The sequence below is a fragment of the Bombus vosnesenskii genome, unplaced genomic scaffold (assembly GCF_011952255.1).
Source record: "Bombus vosnesenskii isolate JDL3184/JDL3185 unplaced genomic scaffold, Bvos_JDL3184-5_v1.1 scf7180000016274, whole genome shotgun sequence".
Taxonomy (NCBI): domain Eukaryota; kingdom Metazoa; phylum Arthropoda; class Insecta; order Hymenoptera; family Apidae; genus Bombus; species Bombus vosnesenskii.
The window spans coordinates 223,417-237,176 of record NW_022884343.1 but is presented as its reverse complement, the minus strand read 5'-3'; the positions used below and the strand labels follow the sequence as shown (position 1 = coordinate 237,176).

The 13,760-nt window shown below is 38.7% G+C and overlaps 2 protein-coding genes across 5 annotated transcripts; one reads left to right on the top strand and one right to left on the bottom strand.

Annotated features, from left to right (window-relative positions):
* Window positions 1-11: 11 nt before the first annotated feature.
* LOC117242593 (ATP-binding cassette sub-family G member 5) lies at window positions 12-8,722 on the bottom strand. 3 transcript variants are annotated; one of them, XM_033509401.1, is made up of 7 exons: window positions 8,608-8,722; window positions 7,421-7,542; window positions 2,065-2,291; window positions 1,416-1,991; window positions 1,122-1,344; window positions 840-1,054; window positions 12-760 (listed from the first exon to the last, which is right to left on the bottom strand). In XM_033509401.1, exons 3-7 carry the CDS (start codon window positions 2,258-2,260, stop codon window positions 93-95), a joined length of 1,878 nt encoding a protein of 625 aa, XP_033365292.1. In that variant the 5' UTR covers window positions 2,261-2,291; window positions 7,421-7,542; window positions 8,608-8,722; the 3' UTR covers window positions 12-92. The 3 variants fall into 3 exon arrangements, with proteins under 3 accessions (XP_033365292.1, XP_033365290.1, XP_033365293.1); XM_033509399.1 differs by lacking the exons at window positions 7,421-7,542; window positions 8,608-8,722 and having other exon boundaries at window positions 2,065-2,530; XM_033509402.1 differs by lacking the exons at window positions 7,421-7,542; window positions 8,608-8,722 and having other exon boundaries at window positions 840-1,051; window positions 2,065-2,530.
* Window positions 3,008-11,984, top strand: LOC117242590 (ATP-binding cassette sub-family G member 5). Of its 2 annotated transcripts, none has more exons than XM_033509392.1 (7): window positions 3,008-3,270; window positions 8,703-8,827; window positions 8,917-9,413; window positions 9,482-9,764; window positions 9,922-10,340; window positions 10,420-10,886; window positions 10,946-11,984. In XM_033509392.1, the coding sequence occupies exons 2-7, from the start codon at window positions 8,715-8,717 to the stop codon at window positions 11,540-11,542; spliced, it is 2,376 nt and encodes a 791-aa protein (XP_033365283.1). In that variant the 5' UTR covers window positions 3,008-3,270; window positions 8,703-8,714; the 3' UTR covers window positions 11,543-11,984. The 2 variants fall into 2 exon arrangements, with proteins under 2 accessions (XP_033365283.1, XP_033365281.1); XM_033509390.1 differs by having other exon boundaries at window positions 9,835-10,340; window positions 10,946-11,983.
* The last annotated feature ends 1,776 nt before the right edge of the window (window positions 11,985-13,760 follow it).

Sequence of the window (13,760 nt, the reverse complement as noted above, 5' to 3'; positions counted from 1 at the left end):
TGTAATCTAAGGCTAAGGAAATAATAAATTCCAAAAAGAGAACAAGCTCTGCTTTTATATTTCTATCGGTCAAAGACCTACAATTAAAGAAATTACTCTCTAAATTTGGCTTTTACTTTTGCTGGAAGTGGTAATAAATACAGAACACTGTTTAATATACTCAGTCCAACAGCAAAAGCCAGAGAAATTAATAAGTTTAAGTCAACATTCAATACTTCTGAAATATTTTCGCCTTCACGGGTGAAGCGTTCTATTAAATACGATCTCCCATCTGGATATCTGCACAGCTCTGGTATCCCAGGACACGTGAAGCTTTCATTATAATGCAAATTTAAAAATGTAGGCACATCAATGGCTAATTGATTTAGAGCCAATGATGCGTACCTAGCAGGTAATGCAGTGGAGACTGCAGCAAGCCAATAAGGCAAGCCTTTCAGACTTCTGATGGCTCCAGATGCAATTACCAGAGACACCAGTGTCATGTATAACACCATTATTGCACCTGTAATGGGTCTACCAACCACCATGAACACTGCAACAGTTATTTGTTCTGCTGCCACATAACTGGCCCATAAAACACCACAGGCATAAGCCCAGGTAGACAAATCTAGCTCTAAAATAGGTGTCAGGATACCAATGGTGATCATGGTAGACACAAAACTTAATGGCAAACTTAGTAATGCATATGCGGTCAAGAACATAGCTCCACCATATAGACCTTCTCTTTTTTCTTGATAGTATCTAGCCCTATATCCTGGAACTTATTAATTAATAGACGTTACATAATAATAGTATATCTATTAGGTTGCCTGAGAAGAGATTGGTCTACATGCACTTACAGAGGAGAGCTGTACATGCTATTCCAGCAACATAGAACAGAGTTACTACATTGAAGACAAGACCACTTGTTTGTAGAAATATTCTGGATTGCACAGGAGTCGAATGCGAATACAAAATACTCATTAAAGCTATTGAGAATGGTAACAATAATAGTCTAGCAGCAAAGTGTCCTAAGCCAGATTTATTGAAGGCAAATGTCGTTGCCAGACTTCTTCTAAAACGTAAAAGCTATAGTAGTACTATTATTTTGGGAGATAGTGTGCATTTGTAAAAATACATACAAATAAAGGGCAAACAAAGTGGAGAAACATCCTGGTTTAATTCCACGCCCTAAACCTTTATGCATTATTCCTAAAGATGTATCTTTAATATTGGGTGGCACTTGGGGCGCCTCTTTCATGTAAATAACACCCTCGGCTTTGAACTTTTCAACCAGAACGGATATCTGCTGGTTAGATTCTAAGAAACGATCTCTTGAGCGACGATCGACAGTTGATAAACACACTAAAGTCACCATTATCACTACTTAATTAAACAATTATTTAATTATTTTATTCCTATAGATACATACTTACAGTAATACATCAAAGGATTTTCGAGTTCAGGACATGGGAAACCGATATAAGTGAAATAGTCCAACATACTTCTAGTTGGCCCCGAATAGACAACTGCTCCTAAACATAAGAGAGTCACGCGACTCACGAAAGGTAGCACATCCGATCTAGGAGTTTCCATCGTTAGAACAACGATAGATCCTCTTCTGGTTGCGTAAGACCAGAGCATAGACACAATTAAATACGTGTTTAAGGGATCAGTATCCCATGTGGGCTCGTCCAGAAGTAACAACGTAGGATCTTTGGCCAATTGTACGCCCAACATTAATCTTCTGTATTCTGGCTTCGTCAGATCATTTACCGATCTATTTGCAACTTGAGACAAAGCCAGATCGGCTAAAGTTTGTCGAACTCTGGCTTCCCTGTTGTTTAAATTGGCAAGCCATGTGGCATAGGTCAGTGTCTGTCGAACTGTTAGACTAGGTAATAGATGACACCTGTGTGCAACATATCCACCATGTCGTCTAAACAATTCTGGAGTTAATAAATTGTTATTTAGGCTGACTCTACCCCTAGTTTCTCCCTCCGCCCTTCCAGCTAAAAGACAAGAAATTTCCGGATGGTTTCTAAGACCTAATTAATTACATTTGCACTTAAGTCATTATCTTACCGATGACATCGAGCAAAGCTCTCTTTCCAGATCCCTTGGAGCCCAAAATCGCTAACACCTCGCCACCGTGAACTCGGGCGGACACATCTCTCAATACAGCAGTAGGTTCCGACTTACTCAAACAACTTCCTTCGATAACCACAGCAGTGGAATGAAACACATTGGAGATATCAAGAGTACAATCCGATGGGATCATCCTGGATCTTTCTGAATTATTTCATAACGACCTTTTGGAGAAGACAAACTTTGTTTCTACTCGACTCGATGGTATACTACAAATCTCGAAGATGAAGTTTTGTTAGAACGGTGAAACAATGGTTCTTCCAGTAAAATAGTATTTGGTCACGGAGATTGCACTCCAGGAAAGCACGTAGAATGGACAAAACGATGTATAAACTGGCACTGCGGCTAGAGAAGTGAACATCGCATGTAAAACGTAACCATCGGTAGGGATACCTGGCTGGGAGTTGGCTTCACGAGGTGAATGTCTCCTCTGAGACGAGTTTGGTGGGAGGAAGGTAGCATCAGTGGTAGCTCAAGGGTGTACTTGCTAATTTCAATCCCCAGTTCCCTTCCCAGTCTCCAGAATTACACACAAAAGAATAATCTTCTCTCAAATAACTTTATCTGTAACTACGGATCTTTAACAAGCATACACAACTTTATATATGGAATTTTATCCTAATCGAAAGTAGATTTAAACTCCTTTTCAATTATAGTAAATCATCCCTAAATGCTTTGTAGATACTGATAATAATGGAACGTAATTGCAAATAAAAAAAGAGGCAGAAATAATATTCAATCAGTTTCATACTGATGTGCTTAGAAGTCAGGGGTTAGATTTTTGGTAGGTACGCCATTGCGAACTTGAAAGACCAACAAGGAAGGAAGGGAATACAGAGAGGGGGTTTCGTTGGAGGTTCGGAAGGCAAGTCTGTCAGAAGGCAGCGTTTAGAAAAGGCTTCTCGGCGTTGGACATACCGATGCCATTGCGGTATCGCGATCACGGATCGGGTGATGCGTTCGCGGGCTCCGTCGTGCGATTCCTGAGCTGACGAACACAGTGTTTGTCTTTAAAATTCCCGTTCAAAGTTATCAGGAGGAACCAGACGAAAAAGAGGAGACCAGGAGCAATCGGCGGAATGGAGAAGCAGCATCACCTTGACTCAACCAGGCTCGCTTGAAAGCTCATCCTGAATACCGGTGGTGAGTCATTGTCATGAAGAATCTCCGGGAACGTATCAGGTTTCGTGGCACGCGCAATTCCTGACGTTCACGTGCCTCCTTCTCGCACATGAACACTATTTTTGCAGAAAAAATCATCAAACAATTACCTATTGTTTGTTTGTTGTCCCTCCGCGTAAAAATAATAATAGAGAGAACCATGAATCATGGGTAGTTGCAACATTTTTTACTCAGGTACCCCAAGATGCTATTACGACAGAGGAGAAGTCATATATGATCGAATTCTTGTTAGACACGGAAAAAAGGGAAAATATAAACGGTTGGCACAATCCCGTGACCAGTCATGGTTCAACGACTGGGAACCTGATTTTGCATAATGAGAAAGGTTTACCTGGTACCGGTGAAAGCCGCAGATTAGGAACTATTTTTCTTAAAGAAAATTATTTTTTATCTATCCGTGAATTTTTTTTTAAATCAGTCGCTTACGAAACACTGGGAGGCTCTGCCTAGCGAAGAAAAGGAACTCAAGGAGCGTGGTTAATATTCCGTGGCCATACTTTCTTTCTAATGATTTTCATTTCACTGTCGATGCTTTCACTAGCTTGATAACGCTGTCATAATGGTTTGAAGAATGACATGATAAGTTATCTTAAATATTAAACTGTTAATTACCCTATTTACGTCCTTGTGAATGCATTTTTTAATTGTCATAATTTTTAATGGCTGAAAACAAAGTTGAGAGTATGGATAGAATGAAGTTTGAGCTGAATGAGCCACGGTTTTTCGCGATGGCTTTATGGGGATGGAAGATACTTTGAACTGCTTGGTGACGACGCTACTATCGGGAGATTTCAATGAGCGCACAAGACATGTACTTCTGCACTTTTCCACGTGCCATGGACGGCACTCTGGCTGATTTGCAATGTTAATTAAGCCTCTCTCACAGCAGACAGGCGTACCCCCATAGAATATTGAAAAACGCGGCAGCACTGACCTCGGTGTACGCCTCCATAAAGCGTTTCTTACTCCATCGCGTGGCTCAATGGCGGAACGAATACAAATAATCGAATTCTTCGGAAGTAAACATAAGATATTAAAAAAGACTGGTGTAGAATTTTTATTAGTCTTTTTGTTCACGAAAGTATATAATGAAAATAAAAAATGGCAAATGAATTGCTAGACCACCTCCTTTTGACACCTTCTTTCATTCAGGGAATCAAATAAAATGCTAAAATAATTCTTAAATAAAATTGCTAAAGGAATTCTTCTTGAATCAATGAGAAAATTTTTGAACCGCATTCTTTAAATATTCCCATATGAAATATTTTATGCGATAAAAAAGCATACTTAGCCACCAGAATCTAATTTCAGTTCCAAAGCATGCTGGTACTTTTATCGCTTCTGATGACATTAGTGTCAAGGTTCGTTCCCTGATCGATGCACTAATTCATCTGATAATTCGGTGGACTTTCTACAGTTTGTTGCACGTGGTATCCAGGCCACACTTTATTAAGACACACTCTCTGTCACGTGTATACGAGATCGAGAGGCACGATCGTAGAAATCAGTGCGTGGGACAATCTCACAGCCAGCGGAAGAGATTTCGAAACCAGAGTATCGTTTCCCTAAACTATCCAAGTCGGCCAGGCTACTGGAAAACGTTCATAGACTGCAAAAAAAAAGTGTGCATATCAGTTACGTGTGTCATTGGATAATGTAACGATCTAATAACATCTTCATTGAAAATAGATTGAAATATAAGAAATTGTTCTTATGAGAAATTAGACATTAAAGAAGAATACCATTATAATGGAAAACAAATTAAATTATAGTAATTGGGAAAGAAGAAATCACACTTATTAGATATCAAGTAACGAGGAAGTAATTAATCCTTCGTCATAAAGTGTTCCCTCTCTCGAGTTTCACCATAGTAAGAACCGCTTGTTAGCCTAGTCTCCCATAATCCTCTAAATCTATGGGAACACAAACAAGGTGACAAGGACTGAAACTGGCAATACACTCATTTAAAAAAAAGAAAAGGAAATAATGGAGAAGGAGCAACAGAGAAGAATGTTATCAGCTCATCAAGTTACATACACGCTCATGATAGATAATCCATTTAACGTGGTCGCTCTGCTGGCACACAACTATCGCTTTTCATCACGAAAGCCTAATGCCCAGTGGATTGAAAAGTGAATTTGCATGTAGTTCAGTGGTTGACGGTGAAAATCACCGAGCCGTCGAACATGTATTAATTAAGTATCACCTTCCACACGGGACTAGGATTATACTCTACTGAACCTGAGATATGTCGACGCTTTTCACTAAGTGTAACCAGAAACTTTTGTACCTAGAGGAAACAGGAATAAAAAAGAAAATATATGGCGGCCAGTTTGATACAACTGTTGCAGAAACGGGATATGCAAATGAACAGTTAACTCGAATACAAGATAGTTATCTGGCTCTAAAAAAAAGCTTGTACGCGACGTTACGTAAATCGTAGGGTAACATTACGGTCGATGATCGCAACTTACTGGTTCATTATACATTAGCCAAGGAGAAATCTATACGAATATGAATTCGTCGGGGAATTTCTAGTTGTGTCCTGGGAATGATTAAACAAGTGACAGGTGGCAAATGGCTTTCCATACGGGTACACGTATCTGTTTTTAAACGATGGAACTGGAATATTCAAAGAATTATCATCGCATAATCCTATTTTATAAAAATTTAATCGGTGGTGTCATGCAAAATACACCGAAGAATTTAGAAATTCAATTTGATTTATGGAAATCCAAGTGTGATTCCTTCGGAGGGTTCTATAGGTAGATGATGAAGCAGAGCAGCTGGACGGCTATGGAGAGCGATGATTAGCAGTGGAAATAACGTAGAATCTTGGCTACCTTCGGCCATACCGTTACTCGATGACGAGTAAAAATCTCAGCTGATGTCGAAGACGCAGGGAGAACAGTTTCGTGGGTAAAGAAGATCCATTACCCAATAATAATCATCTGCTTGCTAGCCTTTAATTTGAACGATCATCAACAATTTTCATGTAATGTGAAAATCTGTCAAGAAACTGTTCATCTGTAAATACCTGCAAAGAAAGAAAGAGAACAAACTGATCAGACTGGCTAGGTCATAGAAAAATAACAGAGAAACGTCTTTTGTTTGAGGAAGCTGCACAAAAGATGCTCGGTTTCGTTCAAACACACGGCAAGTGAGTCAACATCTAACGGGAAACCAATTGGCAGTCGAAAAAAATGTCATCATGGCATCTGACGTGGACCAGTGCCGTTTGCATGAACCACCCGATATAAAAGAACGTTATCTCAGACTGCTATTTTATTGCACCTATTAATCCTTATTACTCGATCTTCCAAATGATTTGTTAGGCTCTGTTGATTCATTAAAGTATTTAGAATAATGTCATCATTAAACTGCGGATTTTATGCAAATTTATATCTTCATAGATACGATCAAAAACGTAGGGGCTATACAGACATGTGATTTGCCTAGTAAACTTTGGATATTTTGTTTCCGCATTGCGCCATGTGCATTCTATGCATTTTCTTATAATTATTCTTATAATTGCATACAAATCCGCAATCTAGTCATTATTCTGAGTTATAATTCACAGTGTTTAAAATCTTTATAAACGAGTAATTTGAAAAATTTGTGAGAATGGATTATTATAAGAAATAAGAATATATGATATAAAGTAGTAAGTGTAGGCTCTAGCTACCACTTTAATAAGTTTGATCAAATAATGGAATAAACTATTATTTCACTAATCTCAATTCAATATTTATGGCATAGGGAATATCATCTTATCAATTTTTAACGAGCATCAATGATATACGATGCTATTTGACAAATATTTCAATTCGAAATTCCGACACGGGATACAATTTTACCAAAAATTTCAATAACAATTCTGTGTTAACGAGTAACCAATGAAATTTATAATAAATAAAAAAATGCTTAATACGAAATTTTTATCCCTGATATAATTGTTTAACTTCGAGGATACTACACATGTTTTCACATTCATCACGAGGTACACCGTTAAGAGGAATGTCGGGGGAGCTTCTCTTCGCCACGTGTGCCGACGCAATGAGCATAATTACGCGAATATACAAGAGTAAATGGCACTCTGGTGTATACTCACTGCAAATGTGAAGCGATGTATCTTCGTGAAATCGGCACTAGTCGTTCCATAAATATTCTACGAGCTCGCTTTACGATACCCGGCGACGTTCTGAGGTCAGGACGGCACGTGTTCCACTATGCCTGAAAGAAAATTTAATGAGAGAGGGAATTAAACTACGCATTATTGAATTTGATACTCATAACGTTAATCATCTCGATTAAAAAGGGAGCGATCGAATAAATTGAAAACGTTTTATTAATTTGGTAACGGTTTGATGGTAAGAACTTGTAGCGATGTCTAAAATGGCAAAAAGTAAGACGATTAACGGTCAGATGCGCGCAACTGCTCCAGGAGTCACTCCACCATGTAATGATTTTGCGTGATCTAGCATCTAATAAATATTATAGCATTTGGATAATGCGACCGAGTAACATCTTTATGAATTATCATTGGTTTCATAAATAACTCTTGTCTGCGTGGAATTCTACTTGTTACAAAAAAATTAAACAAAACTTGAATGAAAACTTTTGAGTAATCAAGCATAATAAATGAAGTATCTTGAAACTTATCCACAAGCTAATAAGAACTTATAATAGTTATTGTCATTAAATATGTTTCAATATTGATAAGATAACTAAAATGAAAAATTCAGTTTTGATAAAAAAATATTCAAATAAAGGGGAAATAATATTGATGAATAACCAGCTATAATAAACATGAATGTGATCGATGGTGTTCTTGTCATGCGTTTTGGTACGGATTCCAGTTCCTTTCCTTTCAGTGTAGTACCGAAGGCCAAGAGGTGAACAATTTCGAGCCTCCAGTGGCGAGCAATTTCAAAGGCGCGCCGATTATTCGCACGGTGTGCACGCATGCTTATGGAATGCCATAGTGCTCTCAACTCCGTTCAAATGCATTTATCACCATTCATGTGGAACAATTTATATGTTATATTTCCTGCATTAAATTCCCTGCTATTTGCTAAAATACTCCAGTTCGTATTTTCATTCAAATATTGTTTTAGTGATTTACCTATGTCTTTCTAAATAAGATAGGGAAGATAAATAAAAAGTAAAACAATGCGAAGTTCTTAACTACAATAGTTCAAACTACCTCGAATTTACTGTAATTACGAAAAATGTCAAGTTCTTTTGACTAGACCAAAGAACAATTAACATTGACCGAGCAAGGTACAAAAAACTAACCAAAATCGTTCACGCATTTCCGAGAAGTTCTATCGAAGCTGCGAACATGATGCAATCCATCATGCGTTTCATCTAGTCTCGCTTGAACTGTTCAGATACCACAAAGCATGGGTTCGGAAGCGTGGGAGCTGGAACGGAGGTACTCAGTGCCTGGGGCATTGGACACCAGAGGCCTGGAGCCTCCAGCTAGCGAGGATCTTCACGCCTGGTCTATCTACAGGTGATTATTTCTCCAACTTCGCTTTCAATCTTCAATCTTAAAAAAAGAAAAGAAAAAAAAGTGTCATAATCAGTATATAATTCTTCTAGGCAAAACTTGAACTCCGATTTCACCGATTCAGCACTTGGATCAGCTGAAAAGTCTCCTCTTCCCTATGGGAACTTCCAATTAAGAGATTCCACAGTGCAGAGTATTCTCAGACACCCTAGATACGGTCCAAAGAGTCCTCTGGCCAGCAATTCGTACACATATCTAAAGTTTGGTCTGCCAAGGGTTCTGCCTCCTAGTTCCAGGAACAGAGATGGATCTAGCGGTTACGATTCCAGCGAAGAAGGTCGTAGGGTGTCTCACGCGGGAACTTCCGCACACGGGACCTCCGCTATGAGATCTGCCAGGAGCGACCCCGATTTCAGACACGTTCACATTGTTCCTAGGGAACATGCACACTCTCAATTGACGGTTTCAAGGGAGAATCCTAGGTTAAGGAGTGTCAGTGAAGCGAATCTTCTTCATGGAGGTGTTCGAATGAATAGGAGGCACAGTATTGCGCCTATAGATCCAGGGTATGGTGTCCACGAGTCCAGAGGTGAGTAGTGCTTCTTTCTTCTTCCGCTTCAGCTTCCGTTATAACTAAACAGAAAAATTAATTTTCAGGGCATGGAATCTTGGGTCCAGAGAGTTATACATTACCTCTGAGGCCTGTACCATGTCTTCAACATCCTCATCTTCAGTTACGAGGAGTAGAGGCTTCAGGATCCGATGGTTTGCCTCTTTTACGAGGAATCACTTTGGAGGTAGGAGCTACTGAGGTGTTGGCCATTATGGCTACTACGGAGAAAGAAGGAAAACAAATCGTGGAAACTGTCGCCGGAAGAAAGAGAATTAAGAGAGGAGATATTTTGCTCAATGGAAGATCCGTGTCCTATAGAACCTTAAGGTATAATTCATATTTGTTCGAAAATTATCTTAAACCGAAAATTGTACATTAGTAAAATTATAAATTCCAGGTCTCGAGTTGCTTATTTGTCCACGGAAAATAGTCTAAGCCCTGGTCTAACCGCTCAGCAGACGCTAAGCTTTTATATGCTTCTTAGAGGAGGTCCAAATACTTCCAAACTGGAAGCCGAAGCCATCCTCCAGGAACTCGGTTTAGAGGCGACCAAACATTGTCTCGTGAACTCGTTGACGACCTCCGAAGCAAAAAGACTGGCCCTCGCGTGTCGTTTGTTACAAGACTCGCATATTCTTGCGTTGGACAGGCCAACGCATGGTTTGGATATTTTCGACGCCTTCTTCATGGTAGAATACTTAAGACAGTGGGCTGGAAGAGGACAAAGATTAGTAGTATTGACTTTGCACCCGCCTACTTATGAGATACTGACAATGGTCTCGAGGGTTGCGCTTACTTCCGGCGGAAGAATCATGTACTCCGGTCCCAGGAGGGATATGTTGCCATATTTCGCCCTTGCAGAGTTCCCGTGTCCTCCATTTAAGAATCCTTCTGACTACTATCGTACGTGATTTTTATACTAACATTCGATGATCTATGTATACAAAATTATTTTGAAATTTATAGCAATTCCCTATTCCAGTTGATTTAGTTACACTGGATGATCTGTCTGCGGAAGCCATGTTGGAATCCTCTCAAAGGATAGACCACCTGGCCGAGCTTGCAAGGACTAGACTGCCAGGATTAAGTGATCCTGGACCACCTGGAGCACTTCCTCCTTCCATTTCCAGTCCCAATATATTTTCACAGATTTATGCGTTGCTTCTGAGGACTCTAATCTACAGTCAACCATGGACACTGACTAGATTACTCAGGAAAATCGTCATCTCTGCCTCTTTGAGTATTTTACTTGGTGCAATATTCTGGGATGTATCTGGCGACTCAAATTTATATCTCAGAGACCGAGTTGGGTTTCACTATGCCAGCTTGGGAATTTTCTTCTGGCCATTAACCTTAATAGCCATCTGTGAAGTAGCTGACTGCAGGTCGAACGTGGAAAGAGATATCAAGGATGGTTTATATGGAAGATTTGTGTATATTTTAATGGAGGTAAATGTTCAAAAACAGTAGTATACGATCGTTCATTTTATTAAATGGATTTCTTTCAGCTCCTCTGTGGAGTAGTGTCCTGGTGCGTAGTCTACCTGATCTACTTAGCACCAGGCTACGCCATGTCCGGACTTCACCTGGTCCCGGATGAGAATCTGACTTCCTTATGGAATTATCTCGGAATCGGTTTACTGTATTTAATACTGCAACATTTAATCTGTATATTATTTGCTCACACTTGCAAGTGGACGTACTTGGCTTCCTTGTTTGCTGGAATTGTGATTGGAGAGATGACATTAGCTGGAGGAGTGACCTTGCATTTGGAGAACTTGCCAGGCTGGTATCAAAAGATCAGTCCAATGCAGTGGTCTCTGTCCCTATTGTTACCTCCGCTTCATCAAACAGAAGTTATGAATAAATTGACCAATTGTAAGCCAAAACAAATTCAGAGGCAGGATATCATAGTTCAAGCTGCCTGTGAACCGCCCGATGGTGCTCTGGCATTATACGAGATTGCACTGCATAAATTCAATGTAAGAGGAGAACTGTGGCTGGGAATAGGAATAACTATCGTCAGTGTTTTAGTTATACTAGTATTCCTGTGCATTCGATATACTACTCCCAAGAGACTTAGGAGTGCACCAAACAAGCCATAAAGTGCAACTACTCAATGACTGAATAAATATCATCATTCTTACATAAATGTATTTTATTAATATTAACAAATAGCAGAGTATTCTTTTAACGTTGCGCTGCTATCAGTACAATAATAGGTATCAGTAAGGAATATAATTATTCACTTCATCATCAAATACATATATTTTATACTATGTCATGCTCACAGGCTTTGATCGTTGTCTATATTATTGCGACTTTTTAAAACAATAGGCTTTAGAAACTCGCAAAATAGACTTGAGCCACGAAATTCGAAAGCCTAATAAACCGATACATCTTGCAGTCTCTCCTCCAAATGCTTTAAAATAATCTGTATGTACTTCGTAACGCTATAATCAAATCAACCGAGAAAATCTTCATAAAATAAAAAAGAAAAAATTAATTAAAACTCTAGCCTGATTTGATTAATTCCTATTATTTGAATTTCCATTTTCCTTCATTTTCAAATTTTAAATATCTACGCTGAAAATAATGGACTAATATGGAGAATGAGCTCAGTCGGTTGTTACATGGAAACTTGATCACAAGCTCCATCTACAACTTTGAGAATATCGGCCAAGTTCGATCGATAAGTATAATTTTTATTTTATTAAAAATTATTTTCAAAACTCACGGCTATCACTAATTTACCATCCAAATTATTTCCAGATAATTGTAGAATAATTTACTAACAGGAATATTTCAGAAATCGACAAACAATACCTTTCGGGTCAAATTATCTAAAAGCAATTCTTCAAATTTATCATCAATAAACATTTAGACAGCCAAAGTCCATTAGATATATTCCATCCCGGACGAATATATCTAATGTATATTCCAAACCCGGTCCCGGAAGAAAATAGTCAACATTTACTAATTAGTTAAATCGAACTAAATTTATCGAACCGCTCATGTAATAGACTTATCTTTCCTCATTGATTATTTTCCATTCAGCTTAAACTCTTATCGCGATGATTCTTATTCTCTCTCCTTATCGAAGTCAATAAAGATATCTCAGATATCACAAGTGTTTGACTCTGCAATTGACTTCGCGAGCGGAGGAGACGGATGACGTTTATCTTCGAACGCCAGATACGCGTTATATTGTACTTTCTATGTATCGTATGTATATAATACGAAAATTTAATATTTCCCAACAATTCTCCAATTTGATCAATACCACGCATTTTATAGATCACATAAAATTTCTATCTAATGAGTTAATTAGTCTGCGATATTCCAGTTATCACATAGATCTGTATGTAACAATTAAAATACACTTTTTTACTTCTTATAATAATGTCGACATATCCCGAGCACCCTGCGCGAGTTTCGAGGGTCGCCGGTTCGTTCACCGAATTAGTACAAATTGGCAGCAGGGCAATCGTCGTAAATGCCGACTTCCGTCGATGAAAGTAATTAACTAGTGGTTGTAAGTCGGGTGAGCAGAATTCCAGGAAAAAGCGTGGGCTCGTTAGGAGAAGATCGCAGGAGAGCAGAATCACGTTCTTGTTTCGCGAACGTTAAACTTCAGCGTAGCGTCGTTACACCTCAAAATCAATGAACCACTCACTGTCTAGCGTTCTATGTGCGTACATCGGACCTTGATTCATTGAGACTACGGCCATACTATGTGCATTCATTTTTCCGACTCTTGTAGCACTGAGTTATTCACAGTCATTCATAACGATTGCCCAAAATAATCGTAGCATGTCCGAAAAATAATTTTAGTTTAATAAATTGTTTAATTATTGAAAATTATAAGTAAAATTGTAATTCCAAATATGAACGGTATCTCGTAAAAAGAGCGCTCAAATATTTTTTATTCCTCGATGATTCTAAAAAACAATATAACTTTTATAAATTACGTAACATGTACGAAATATAGCACATAAATTTTGCACTAACTTCGAATACAAACCATAGATTTAAAAAACGTCTTCGGATATTTCCTTCTCTCTGATTGCTTTAAAAAGAAGAAACATTTTATTTGAATACATTGTATATTTGGTGCAAAAATGAGGATTAAATTGCTATCGCATATGTAATGGACGATTCCATATACGAACCATCGTTCCAATTCCTGGCAAGGTCTCTCTACCGGCAGGAAGAACAAAAACAGCGCGGGATAATAACTAGAACCCGTGGGCCCGCGTAGGCGCGAATGTATAAAGCTCTTTTCGCTTTCTCCCTCCTGATCCCGTTCGCCTCTTCATTGAT

What these genes read in the sequence shown, in the direction of transcription:
- LOC117242593 (XM_033509401.1), bottom strand. Translation starts at nt 2,260, where the DNA reads ATGATCCCATCGGATTGTACTCTTGATATCTCCAATGTGTTTCATTCC. An exon ending in AGCTTTGCTCGATGTCATCG is followed by an intron (nt 1,992 to 2,064) that starts GTAAGATAATGA and finishes CTTGTCTTTTAG; the next exon opens with CTGGAAGGGCGGAGGGAGAA. An exon ending in AAATCCTTTGATGTATTACT is followed by an intron (nt 1,345 to 1,415) that starts GTAAGTATGTAT and finishes TGGTGACTTTAG; the next exon opens with TGTGTTTATCAACTGTCGAT.
- LOC117242590 (XM_033509390.1), top strand. Translation starts at nt 8,715, where the DNA reads ATGGGTTCGGAAGCGTGGGAGCTGGAACGGAGGTACTCAGTGCCTGGG. An exon ending in TGGTGTCCACGAGTCCAGAG is followed by an intron (nt 9,414 to 9,481) that starts GTGAGTAGTGCT and finishes ATTAATTTTCAG; the next exon opens with GGCATGGAATCTTGGGTCCA. An exon ending in TTGTGTATATTTTAATGGAG is followed by an intron (nt 10,887 to 10,945) that starts GTAAATGTTCAA and finishes GATTTCTTTCAG; the next exon opens with CTCCTCTGTGGAGTAGTGTC.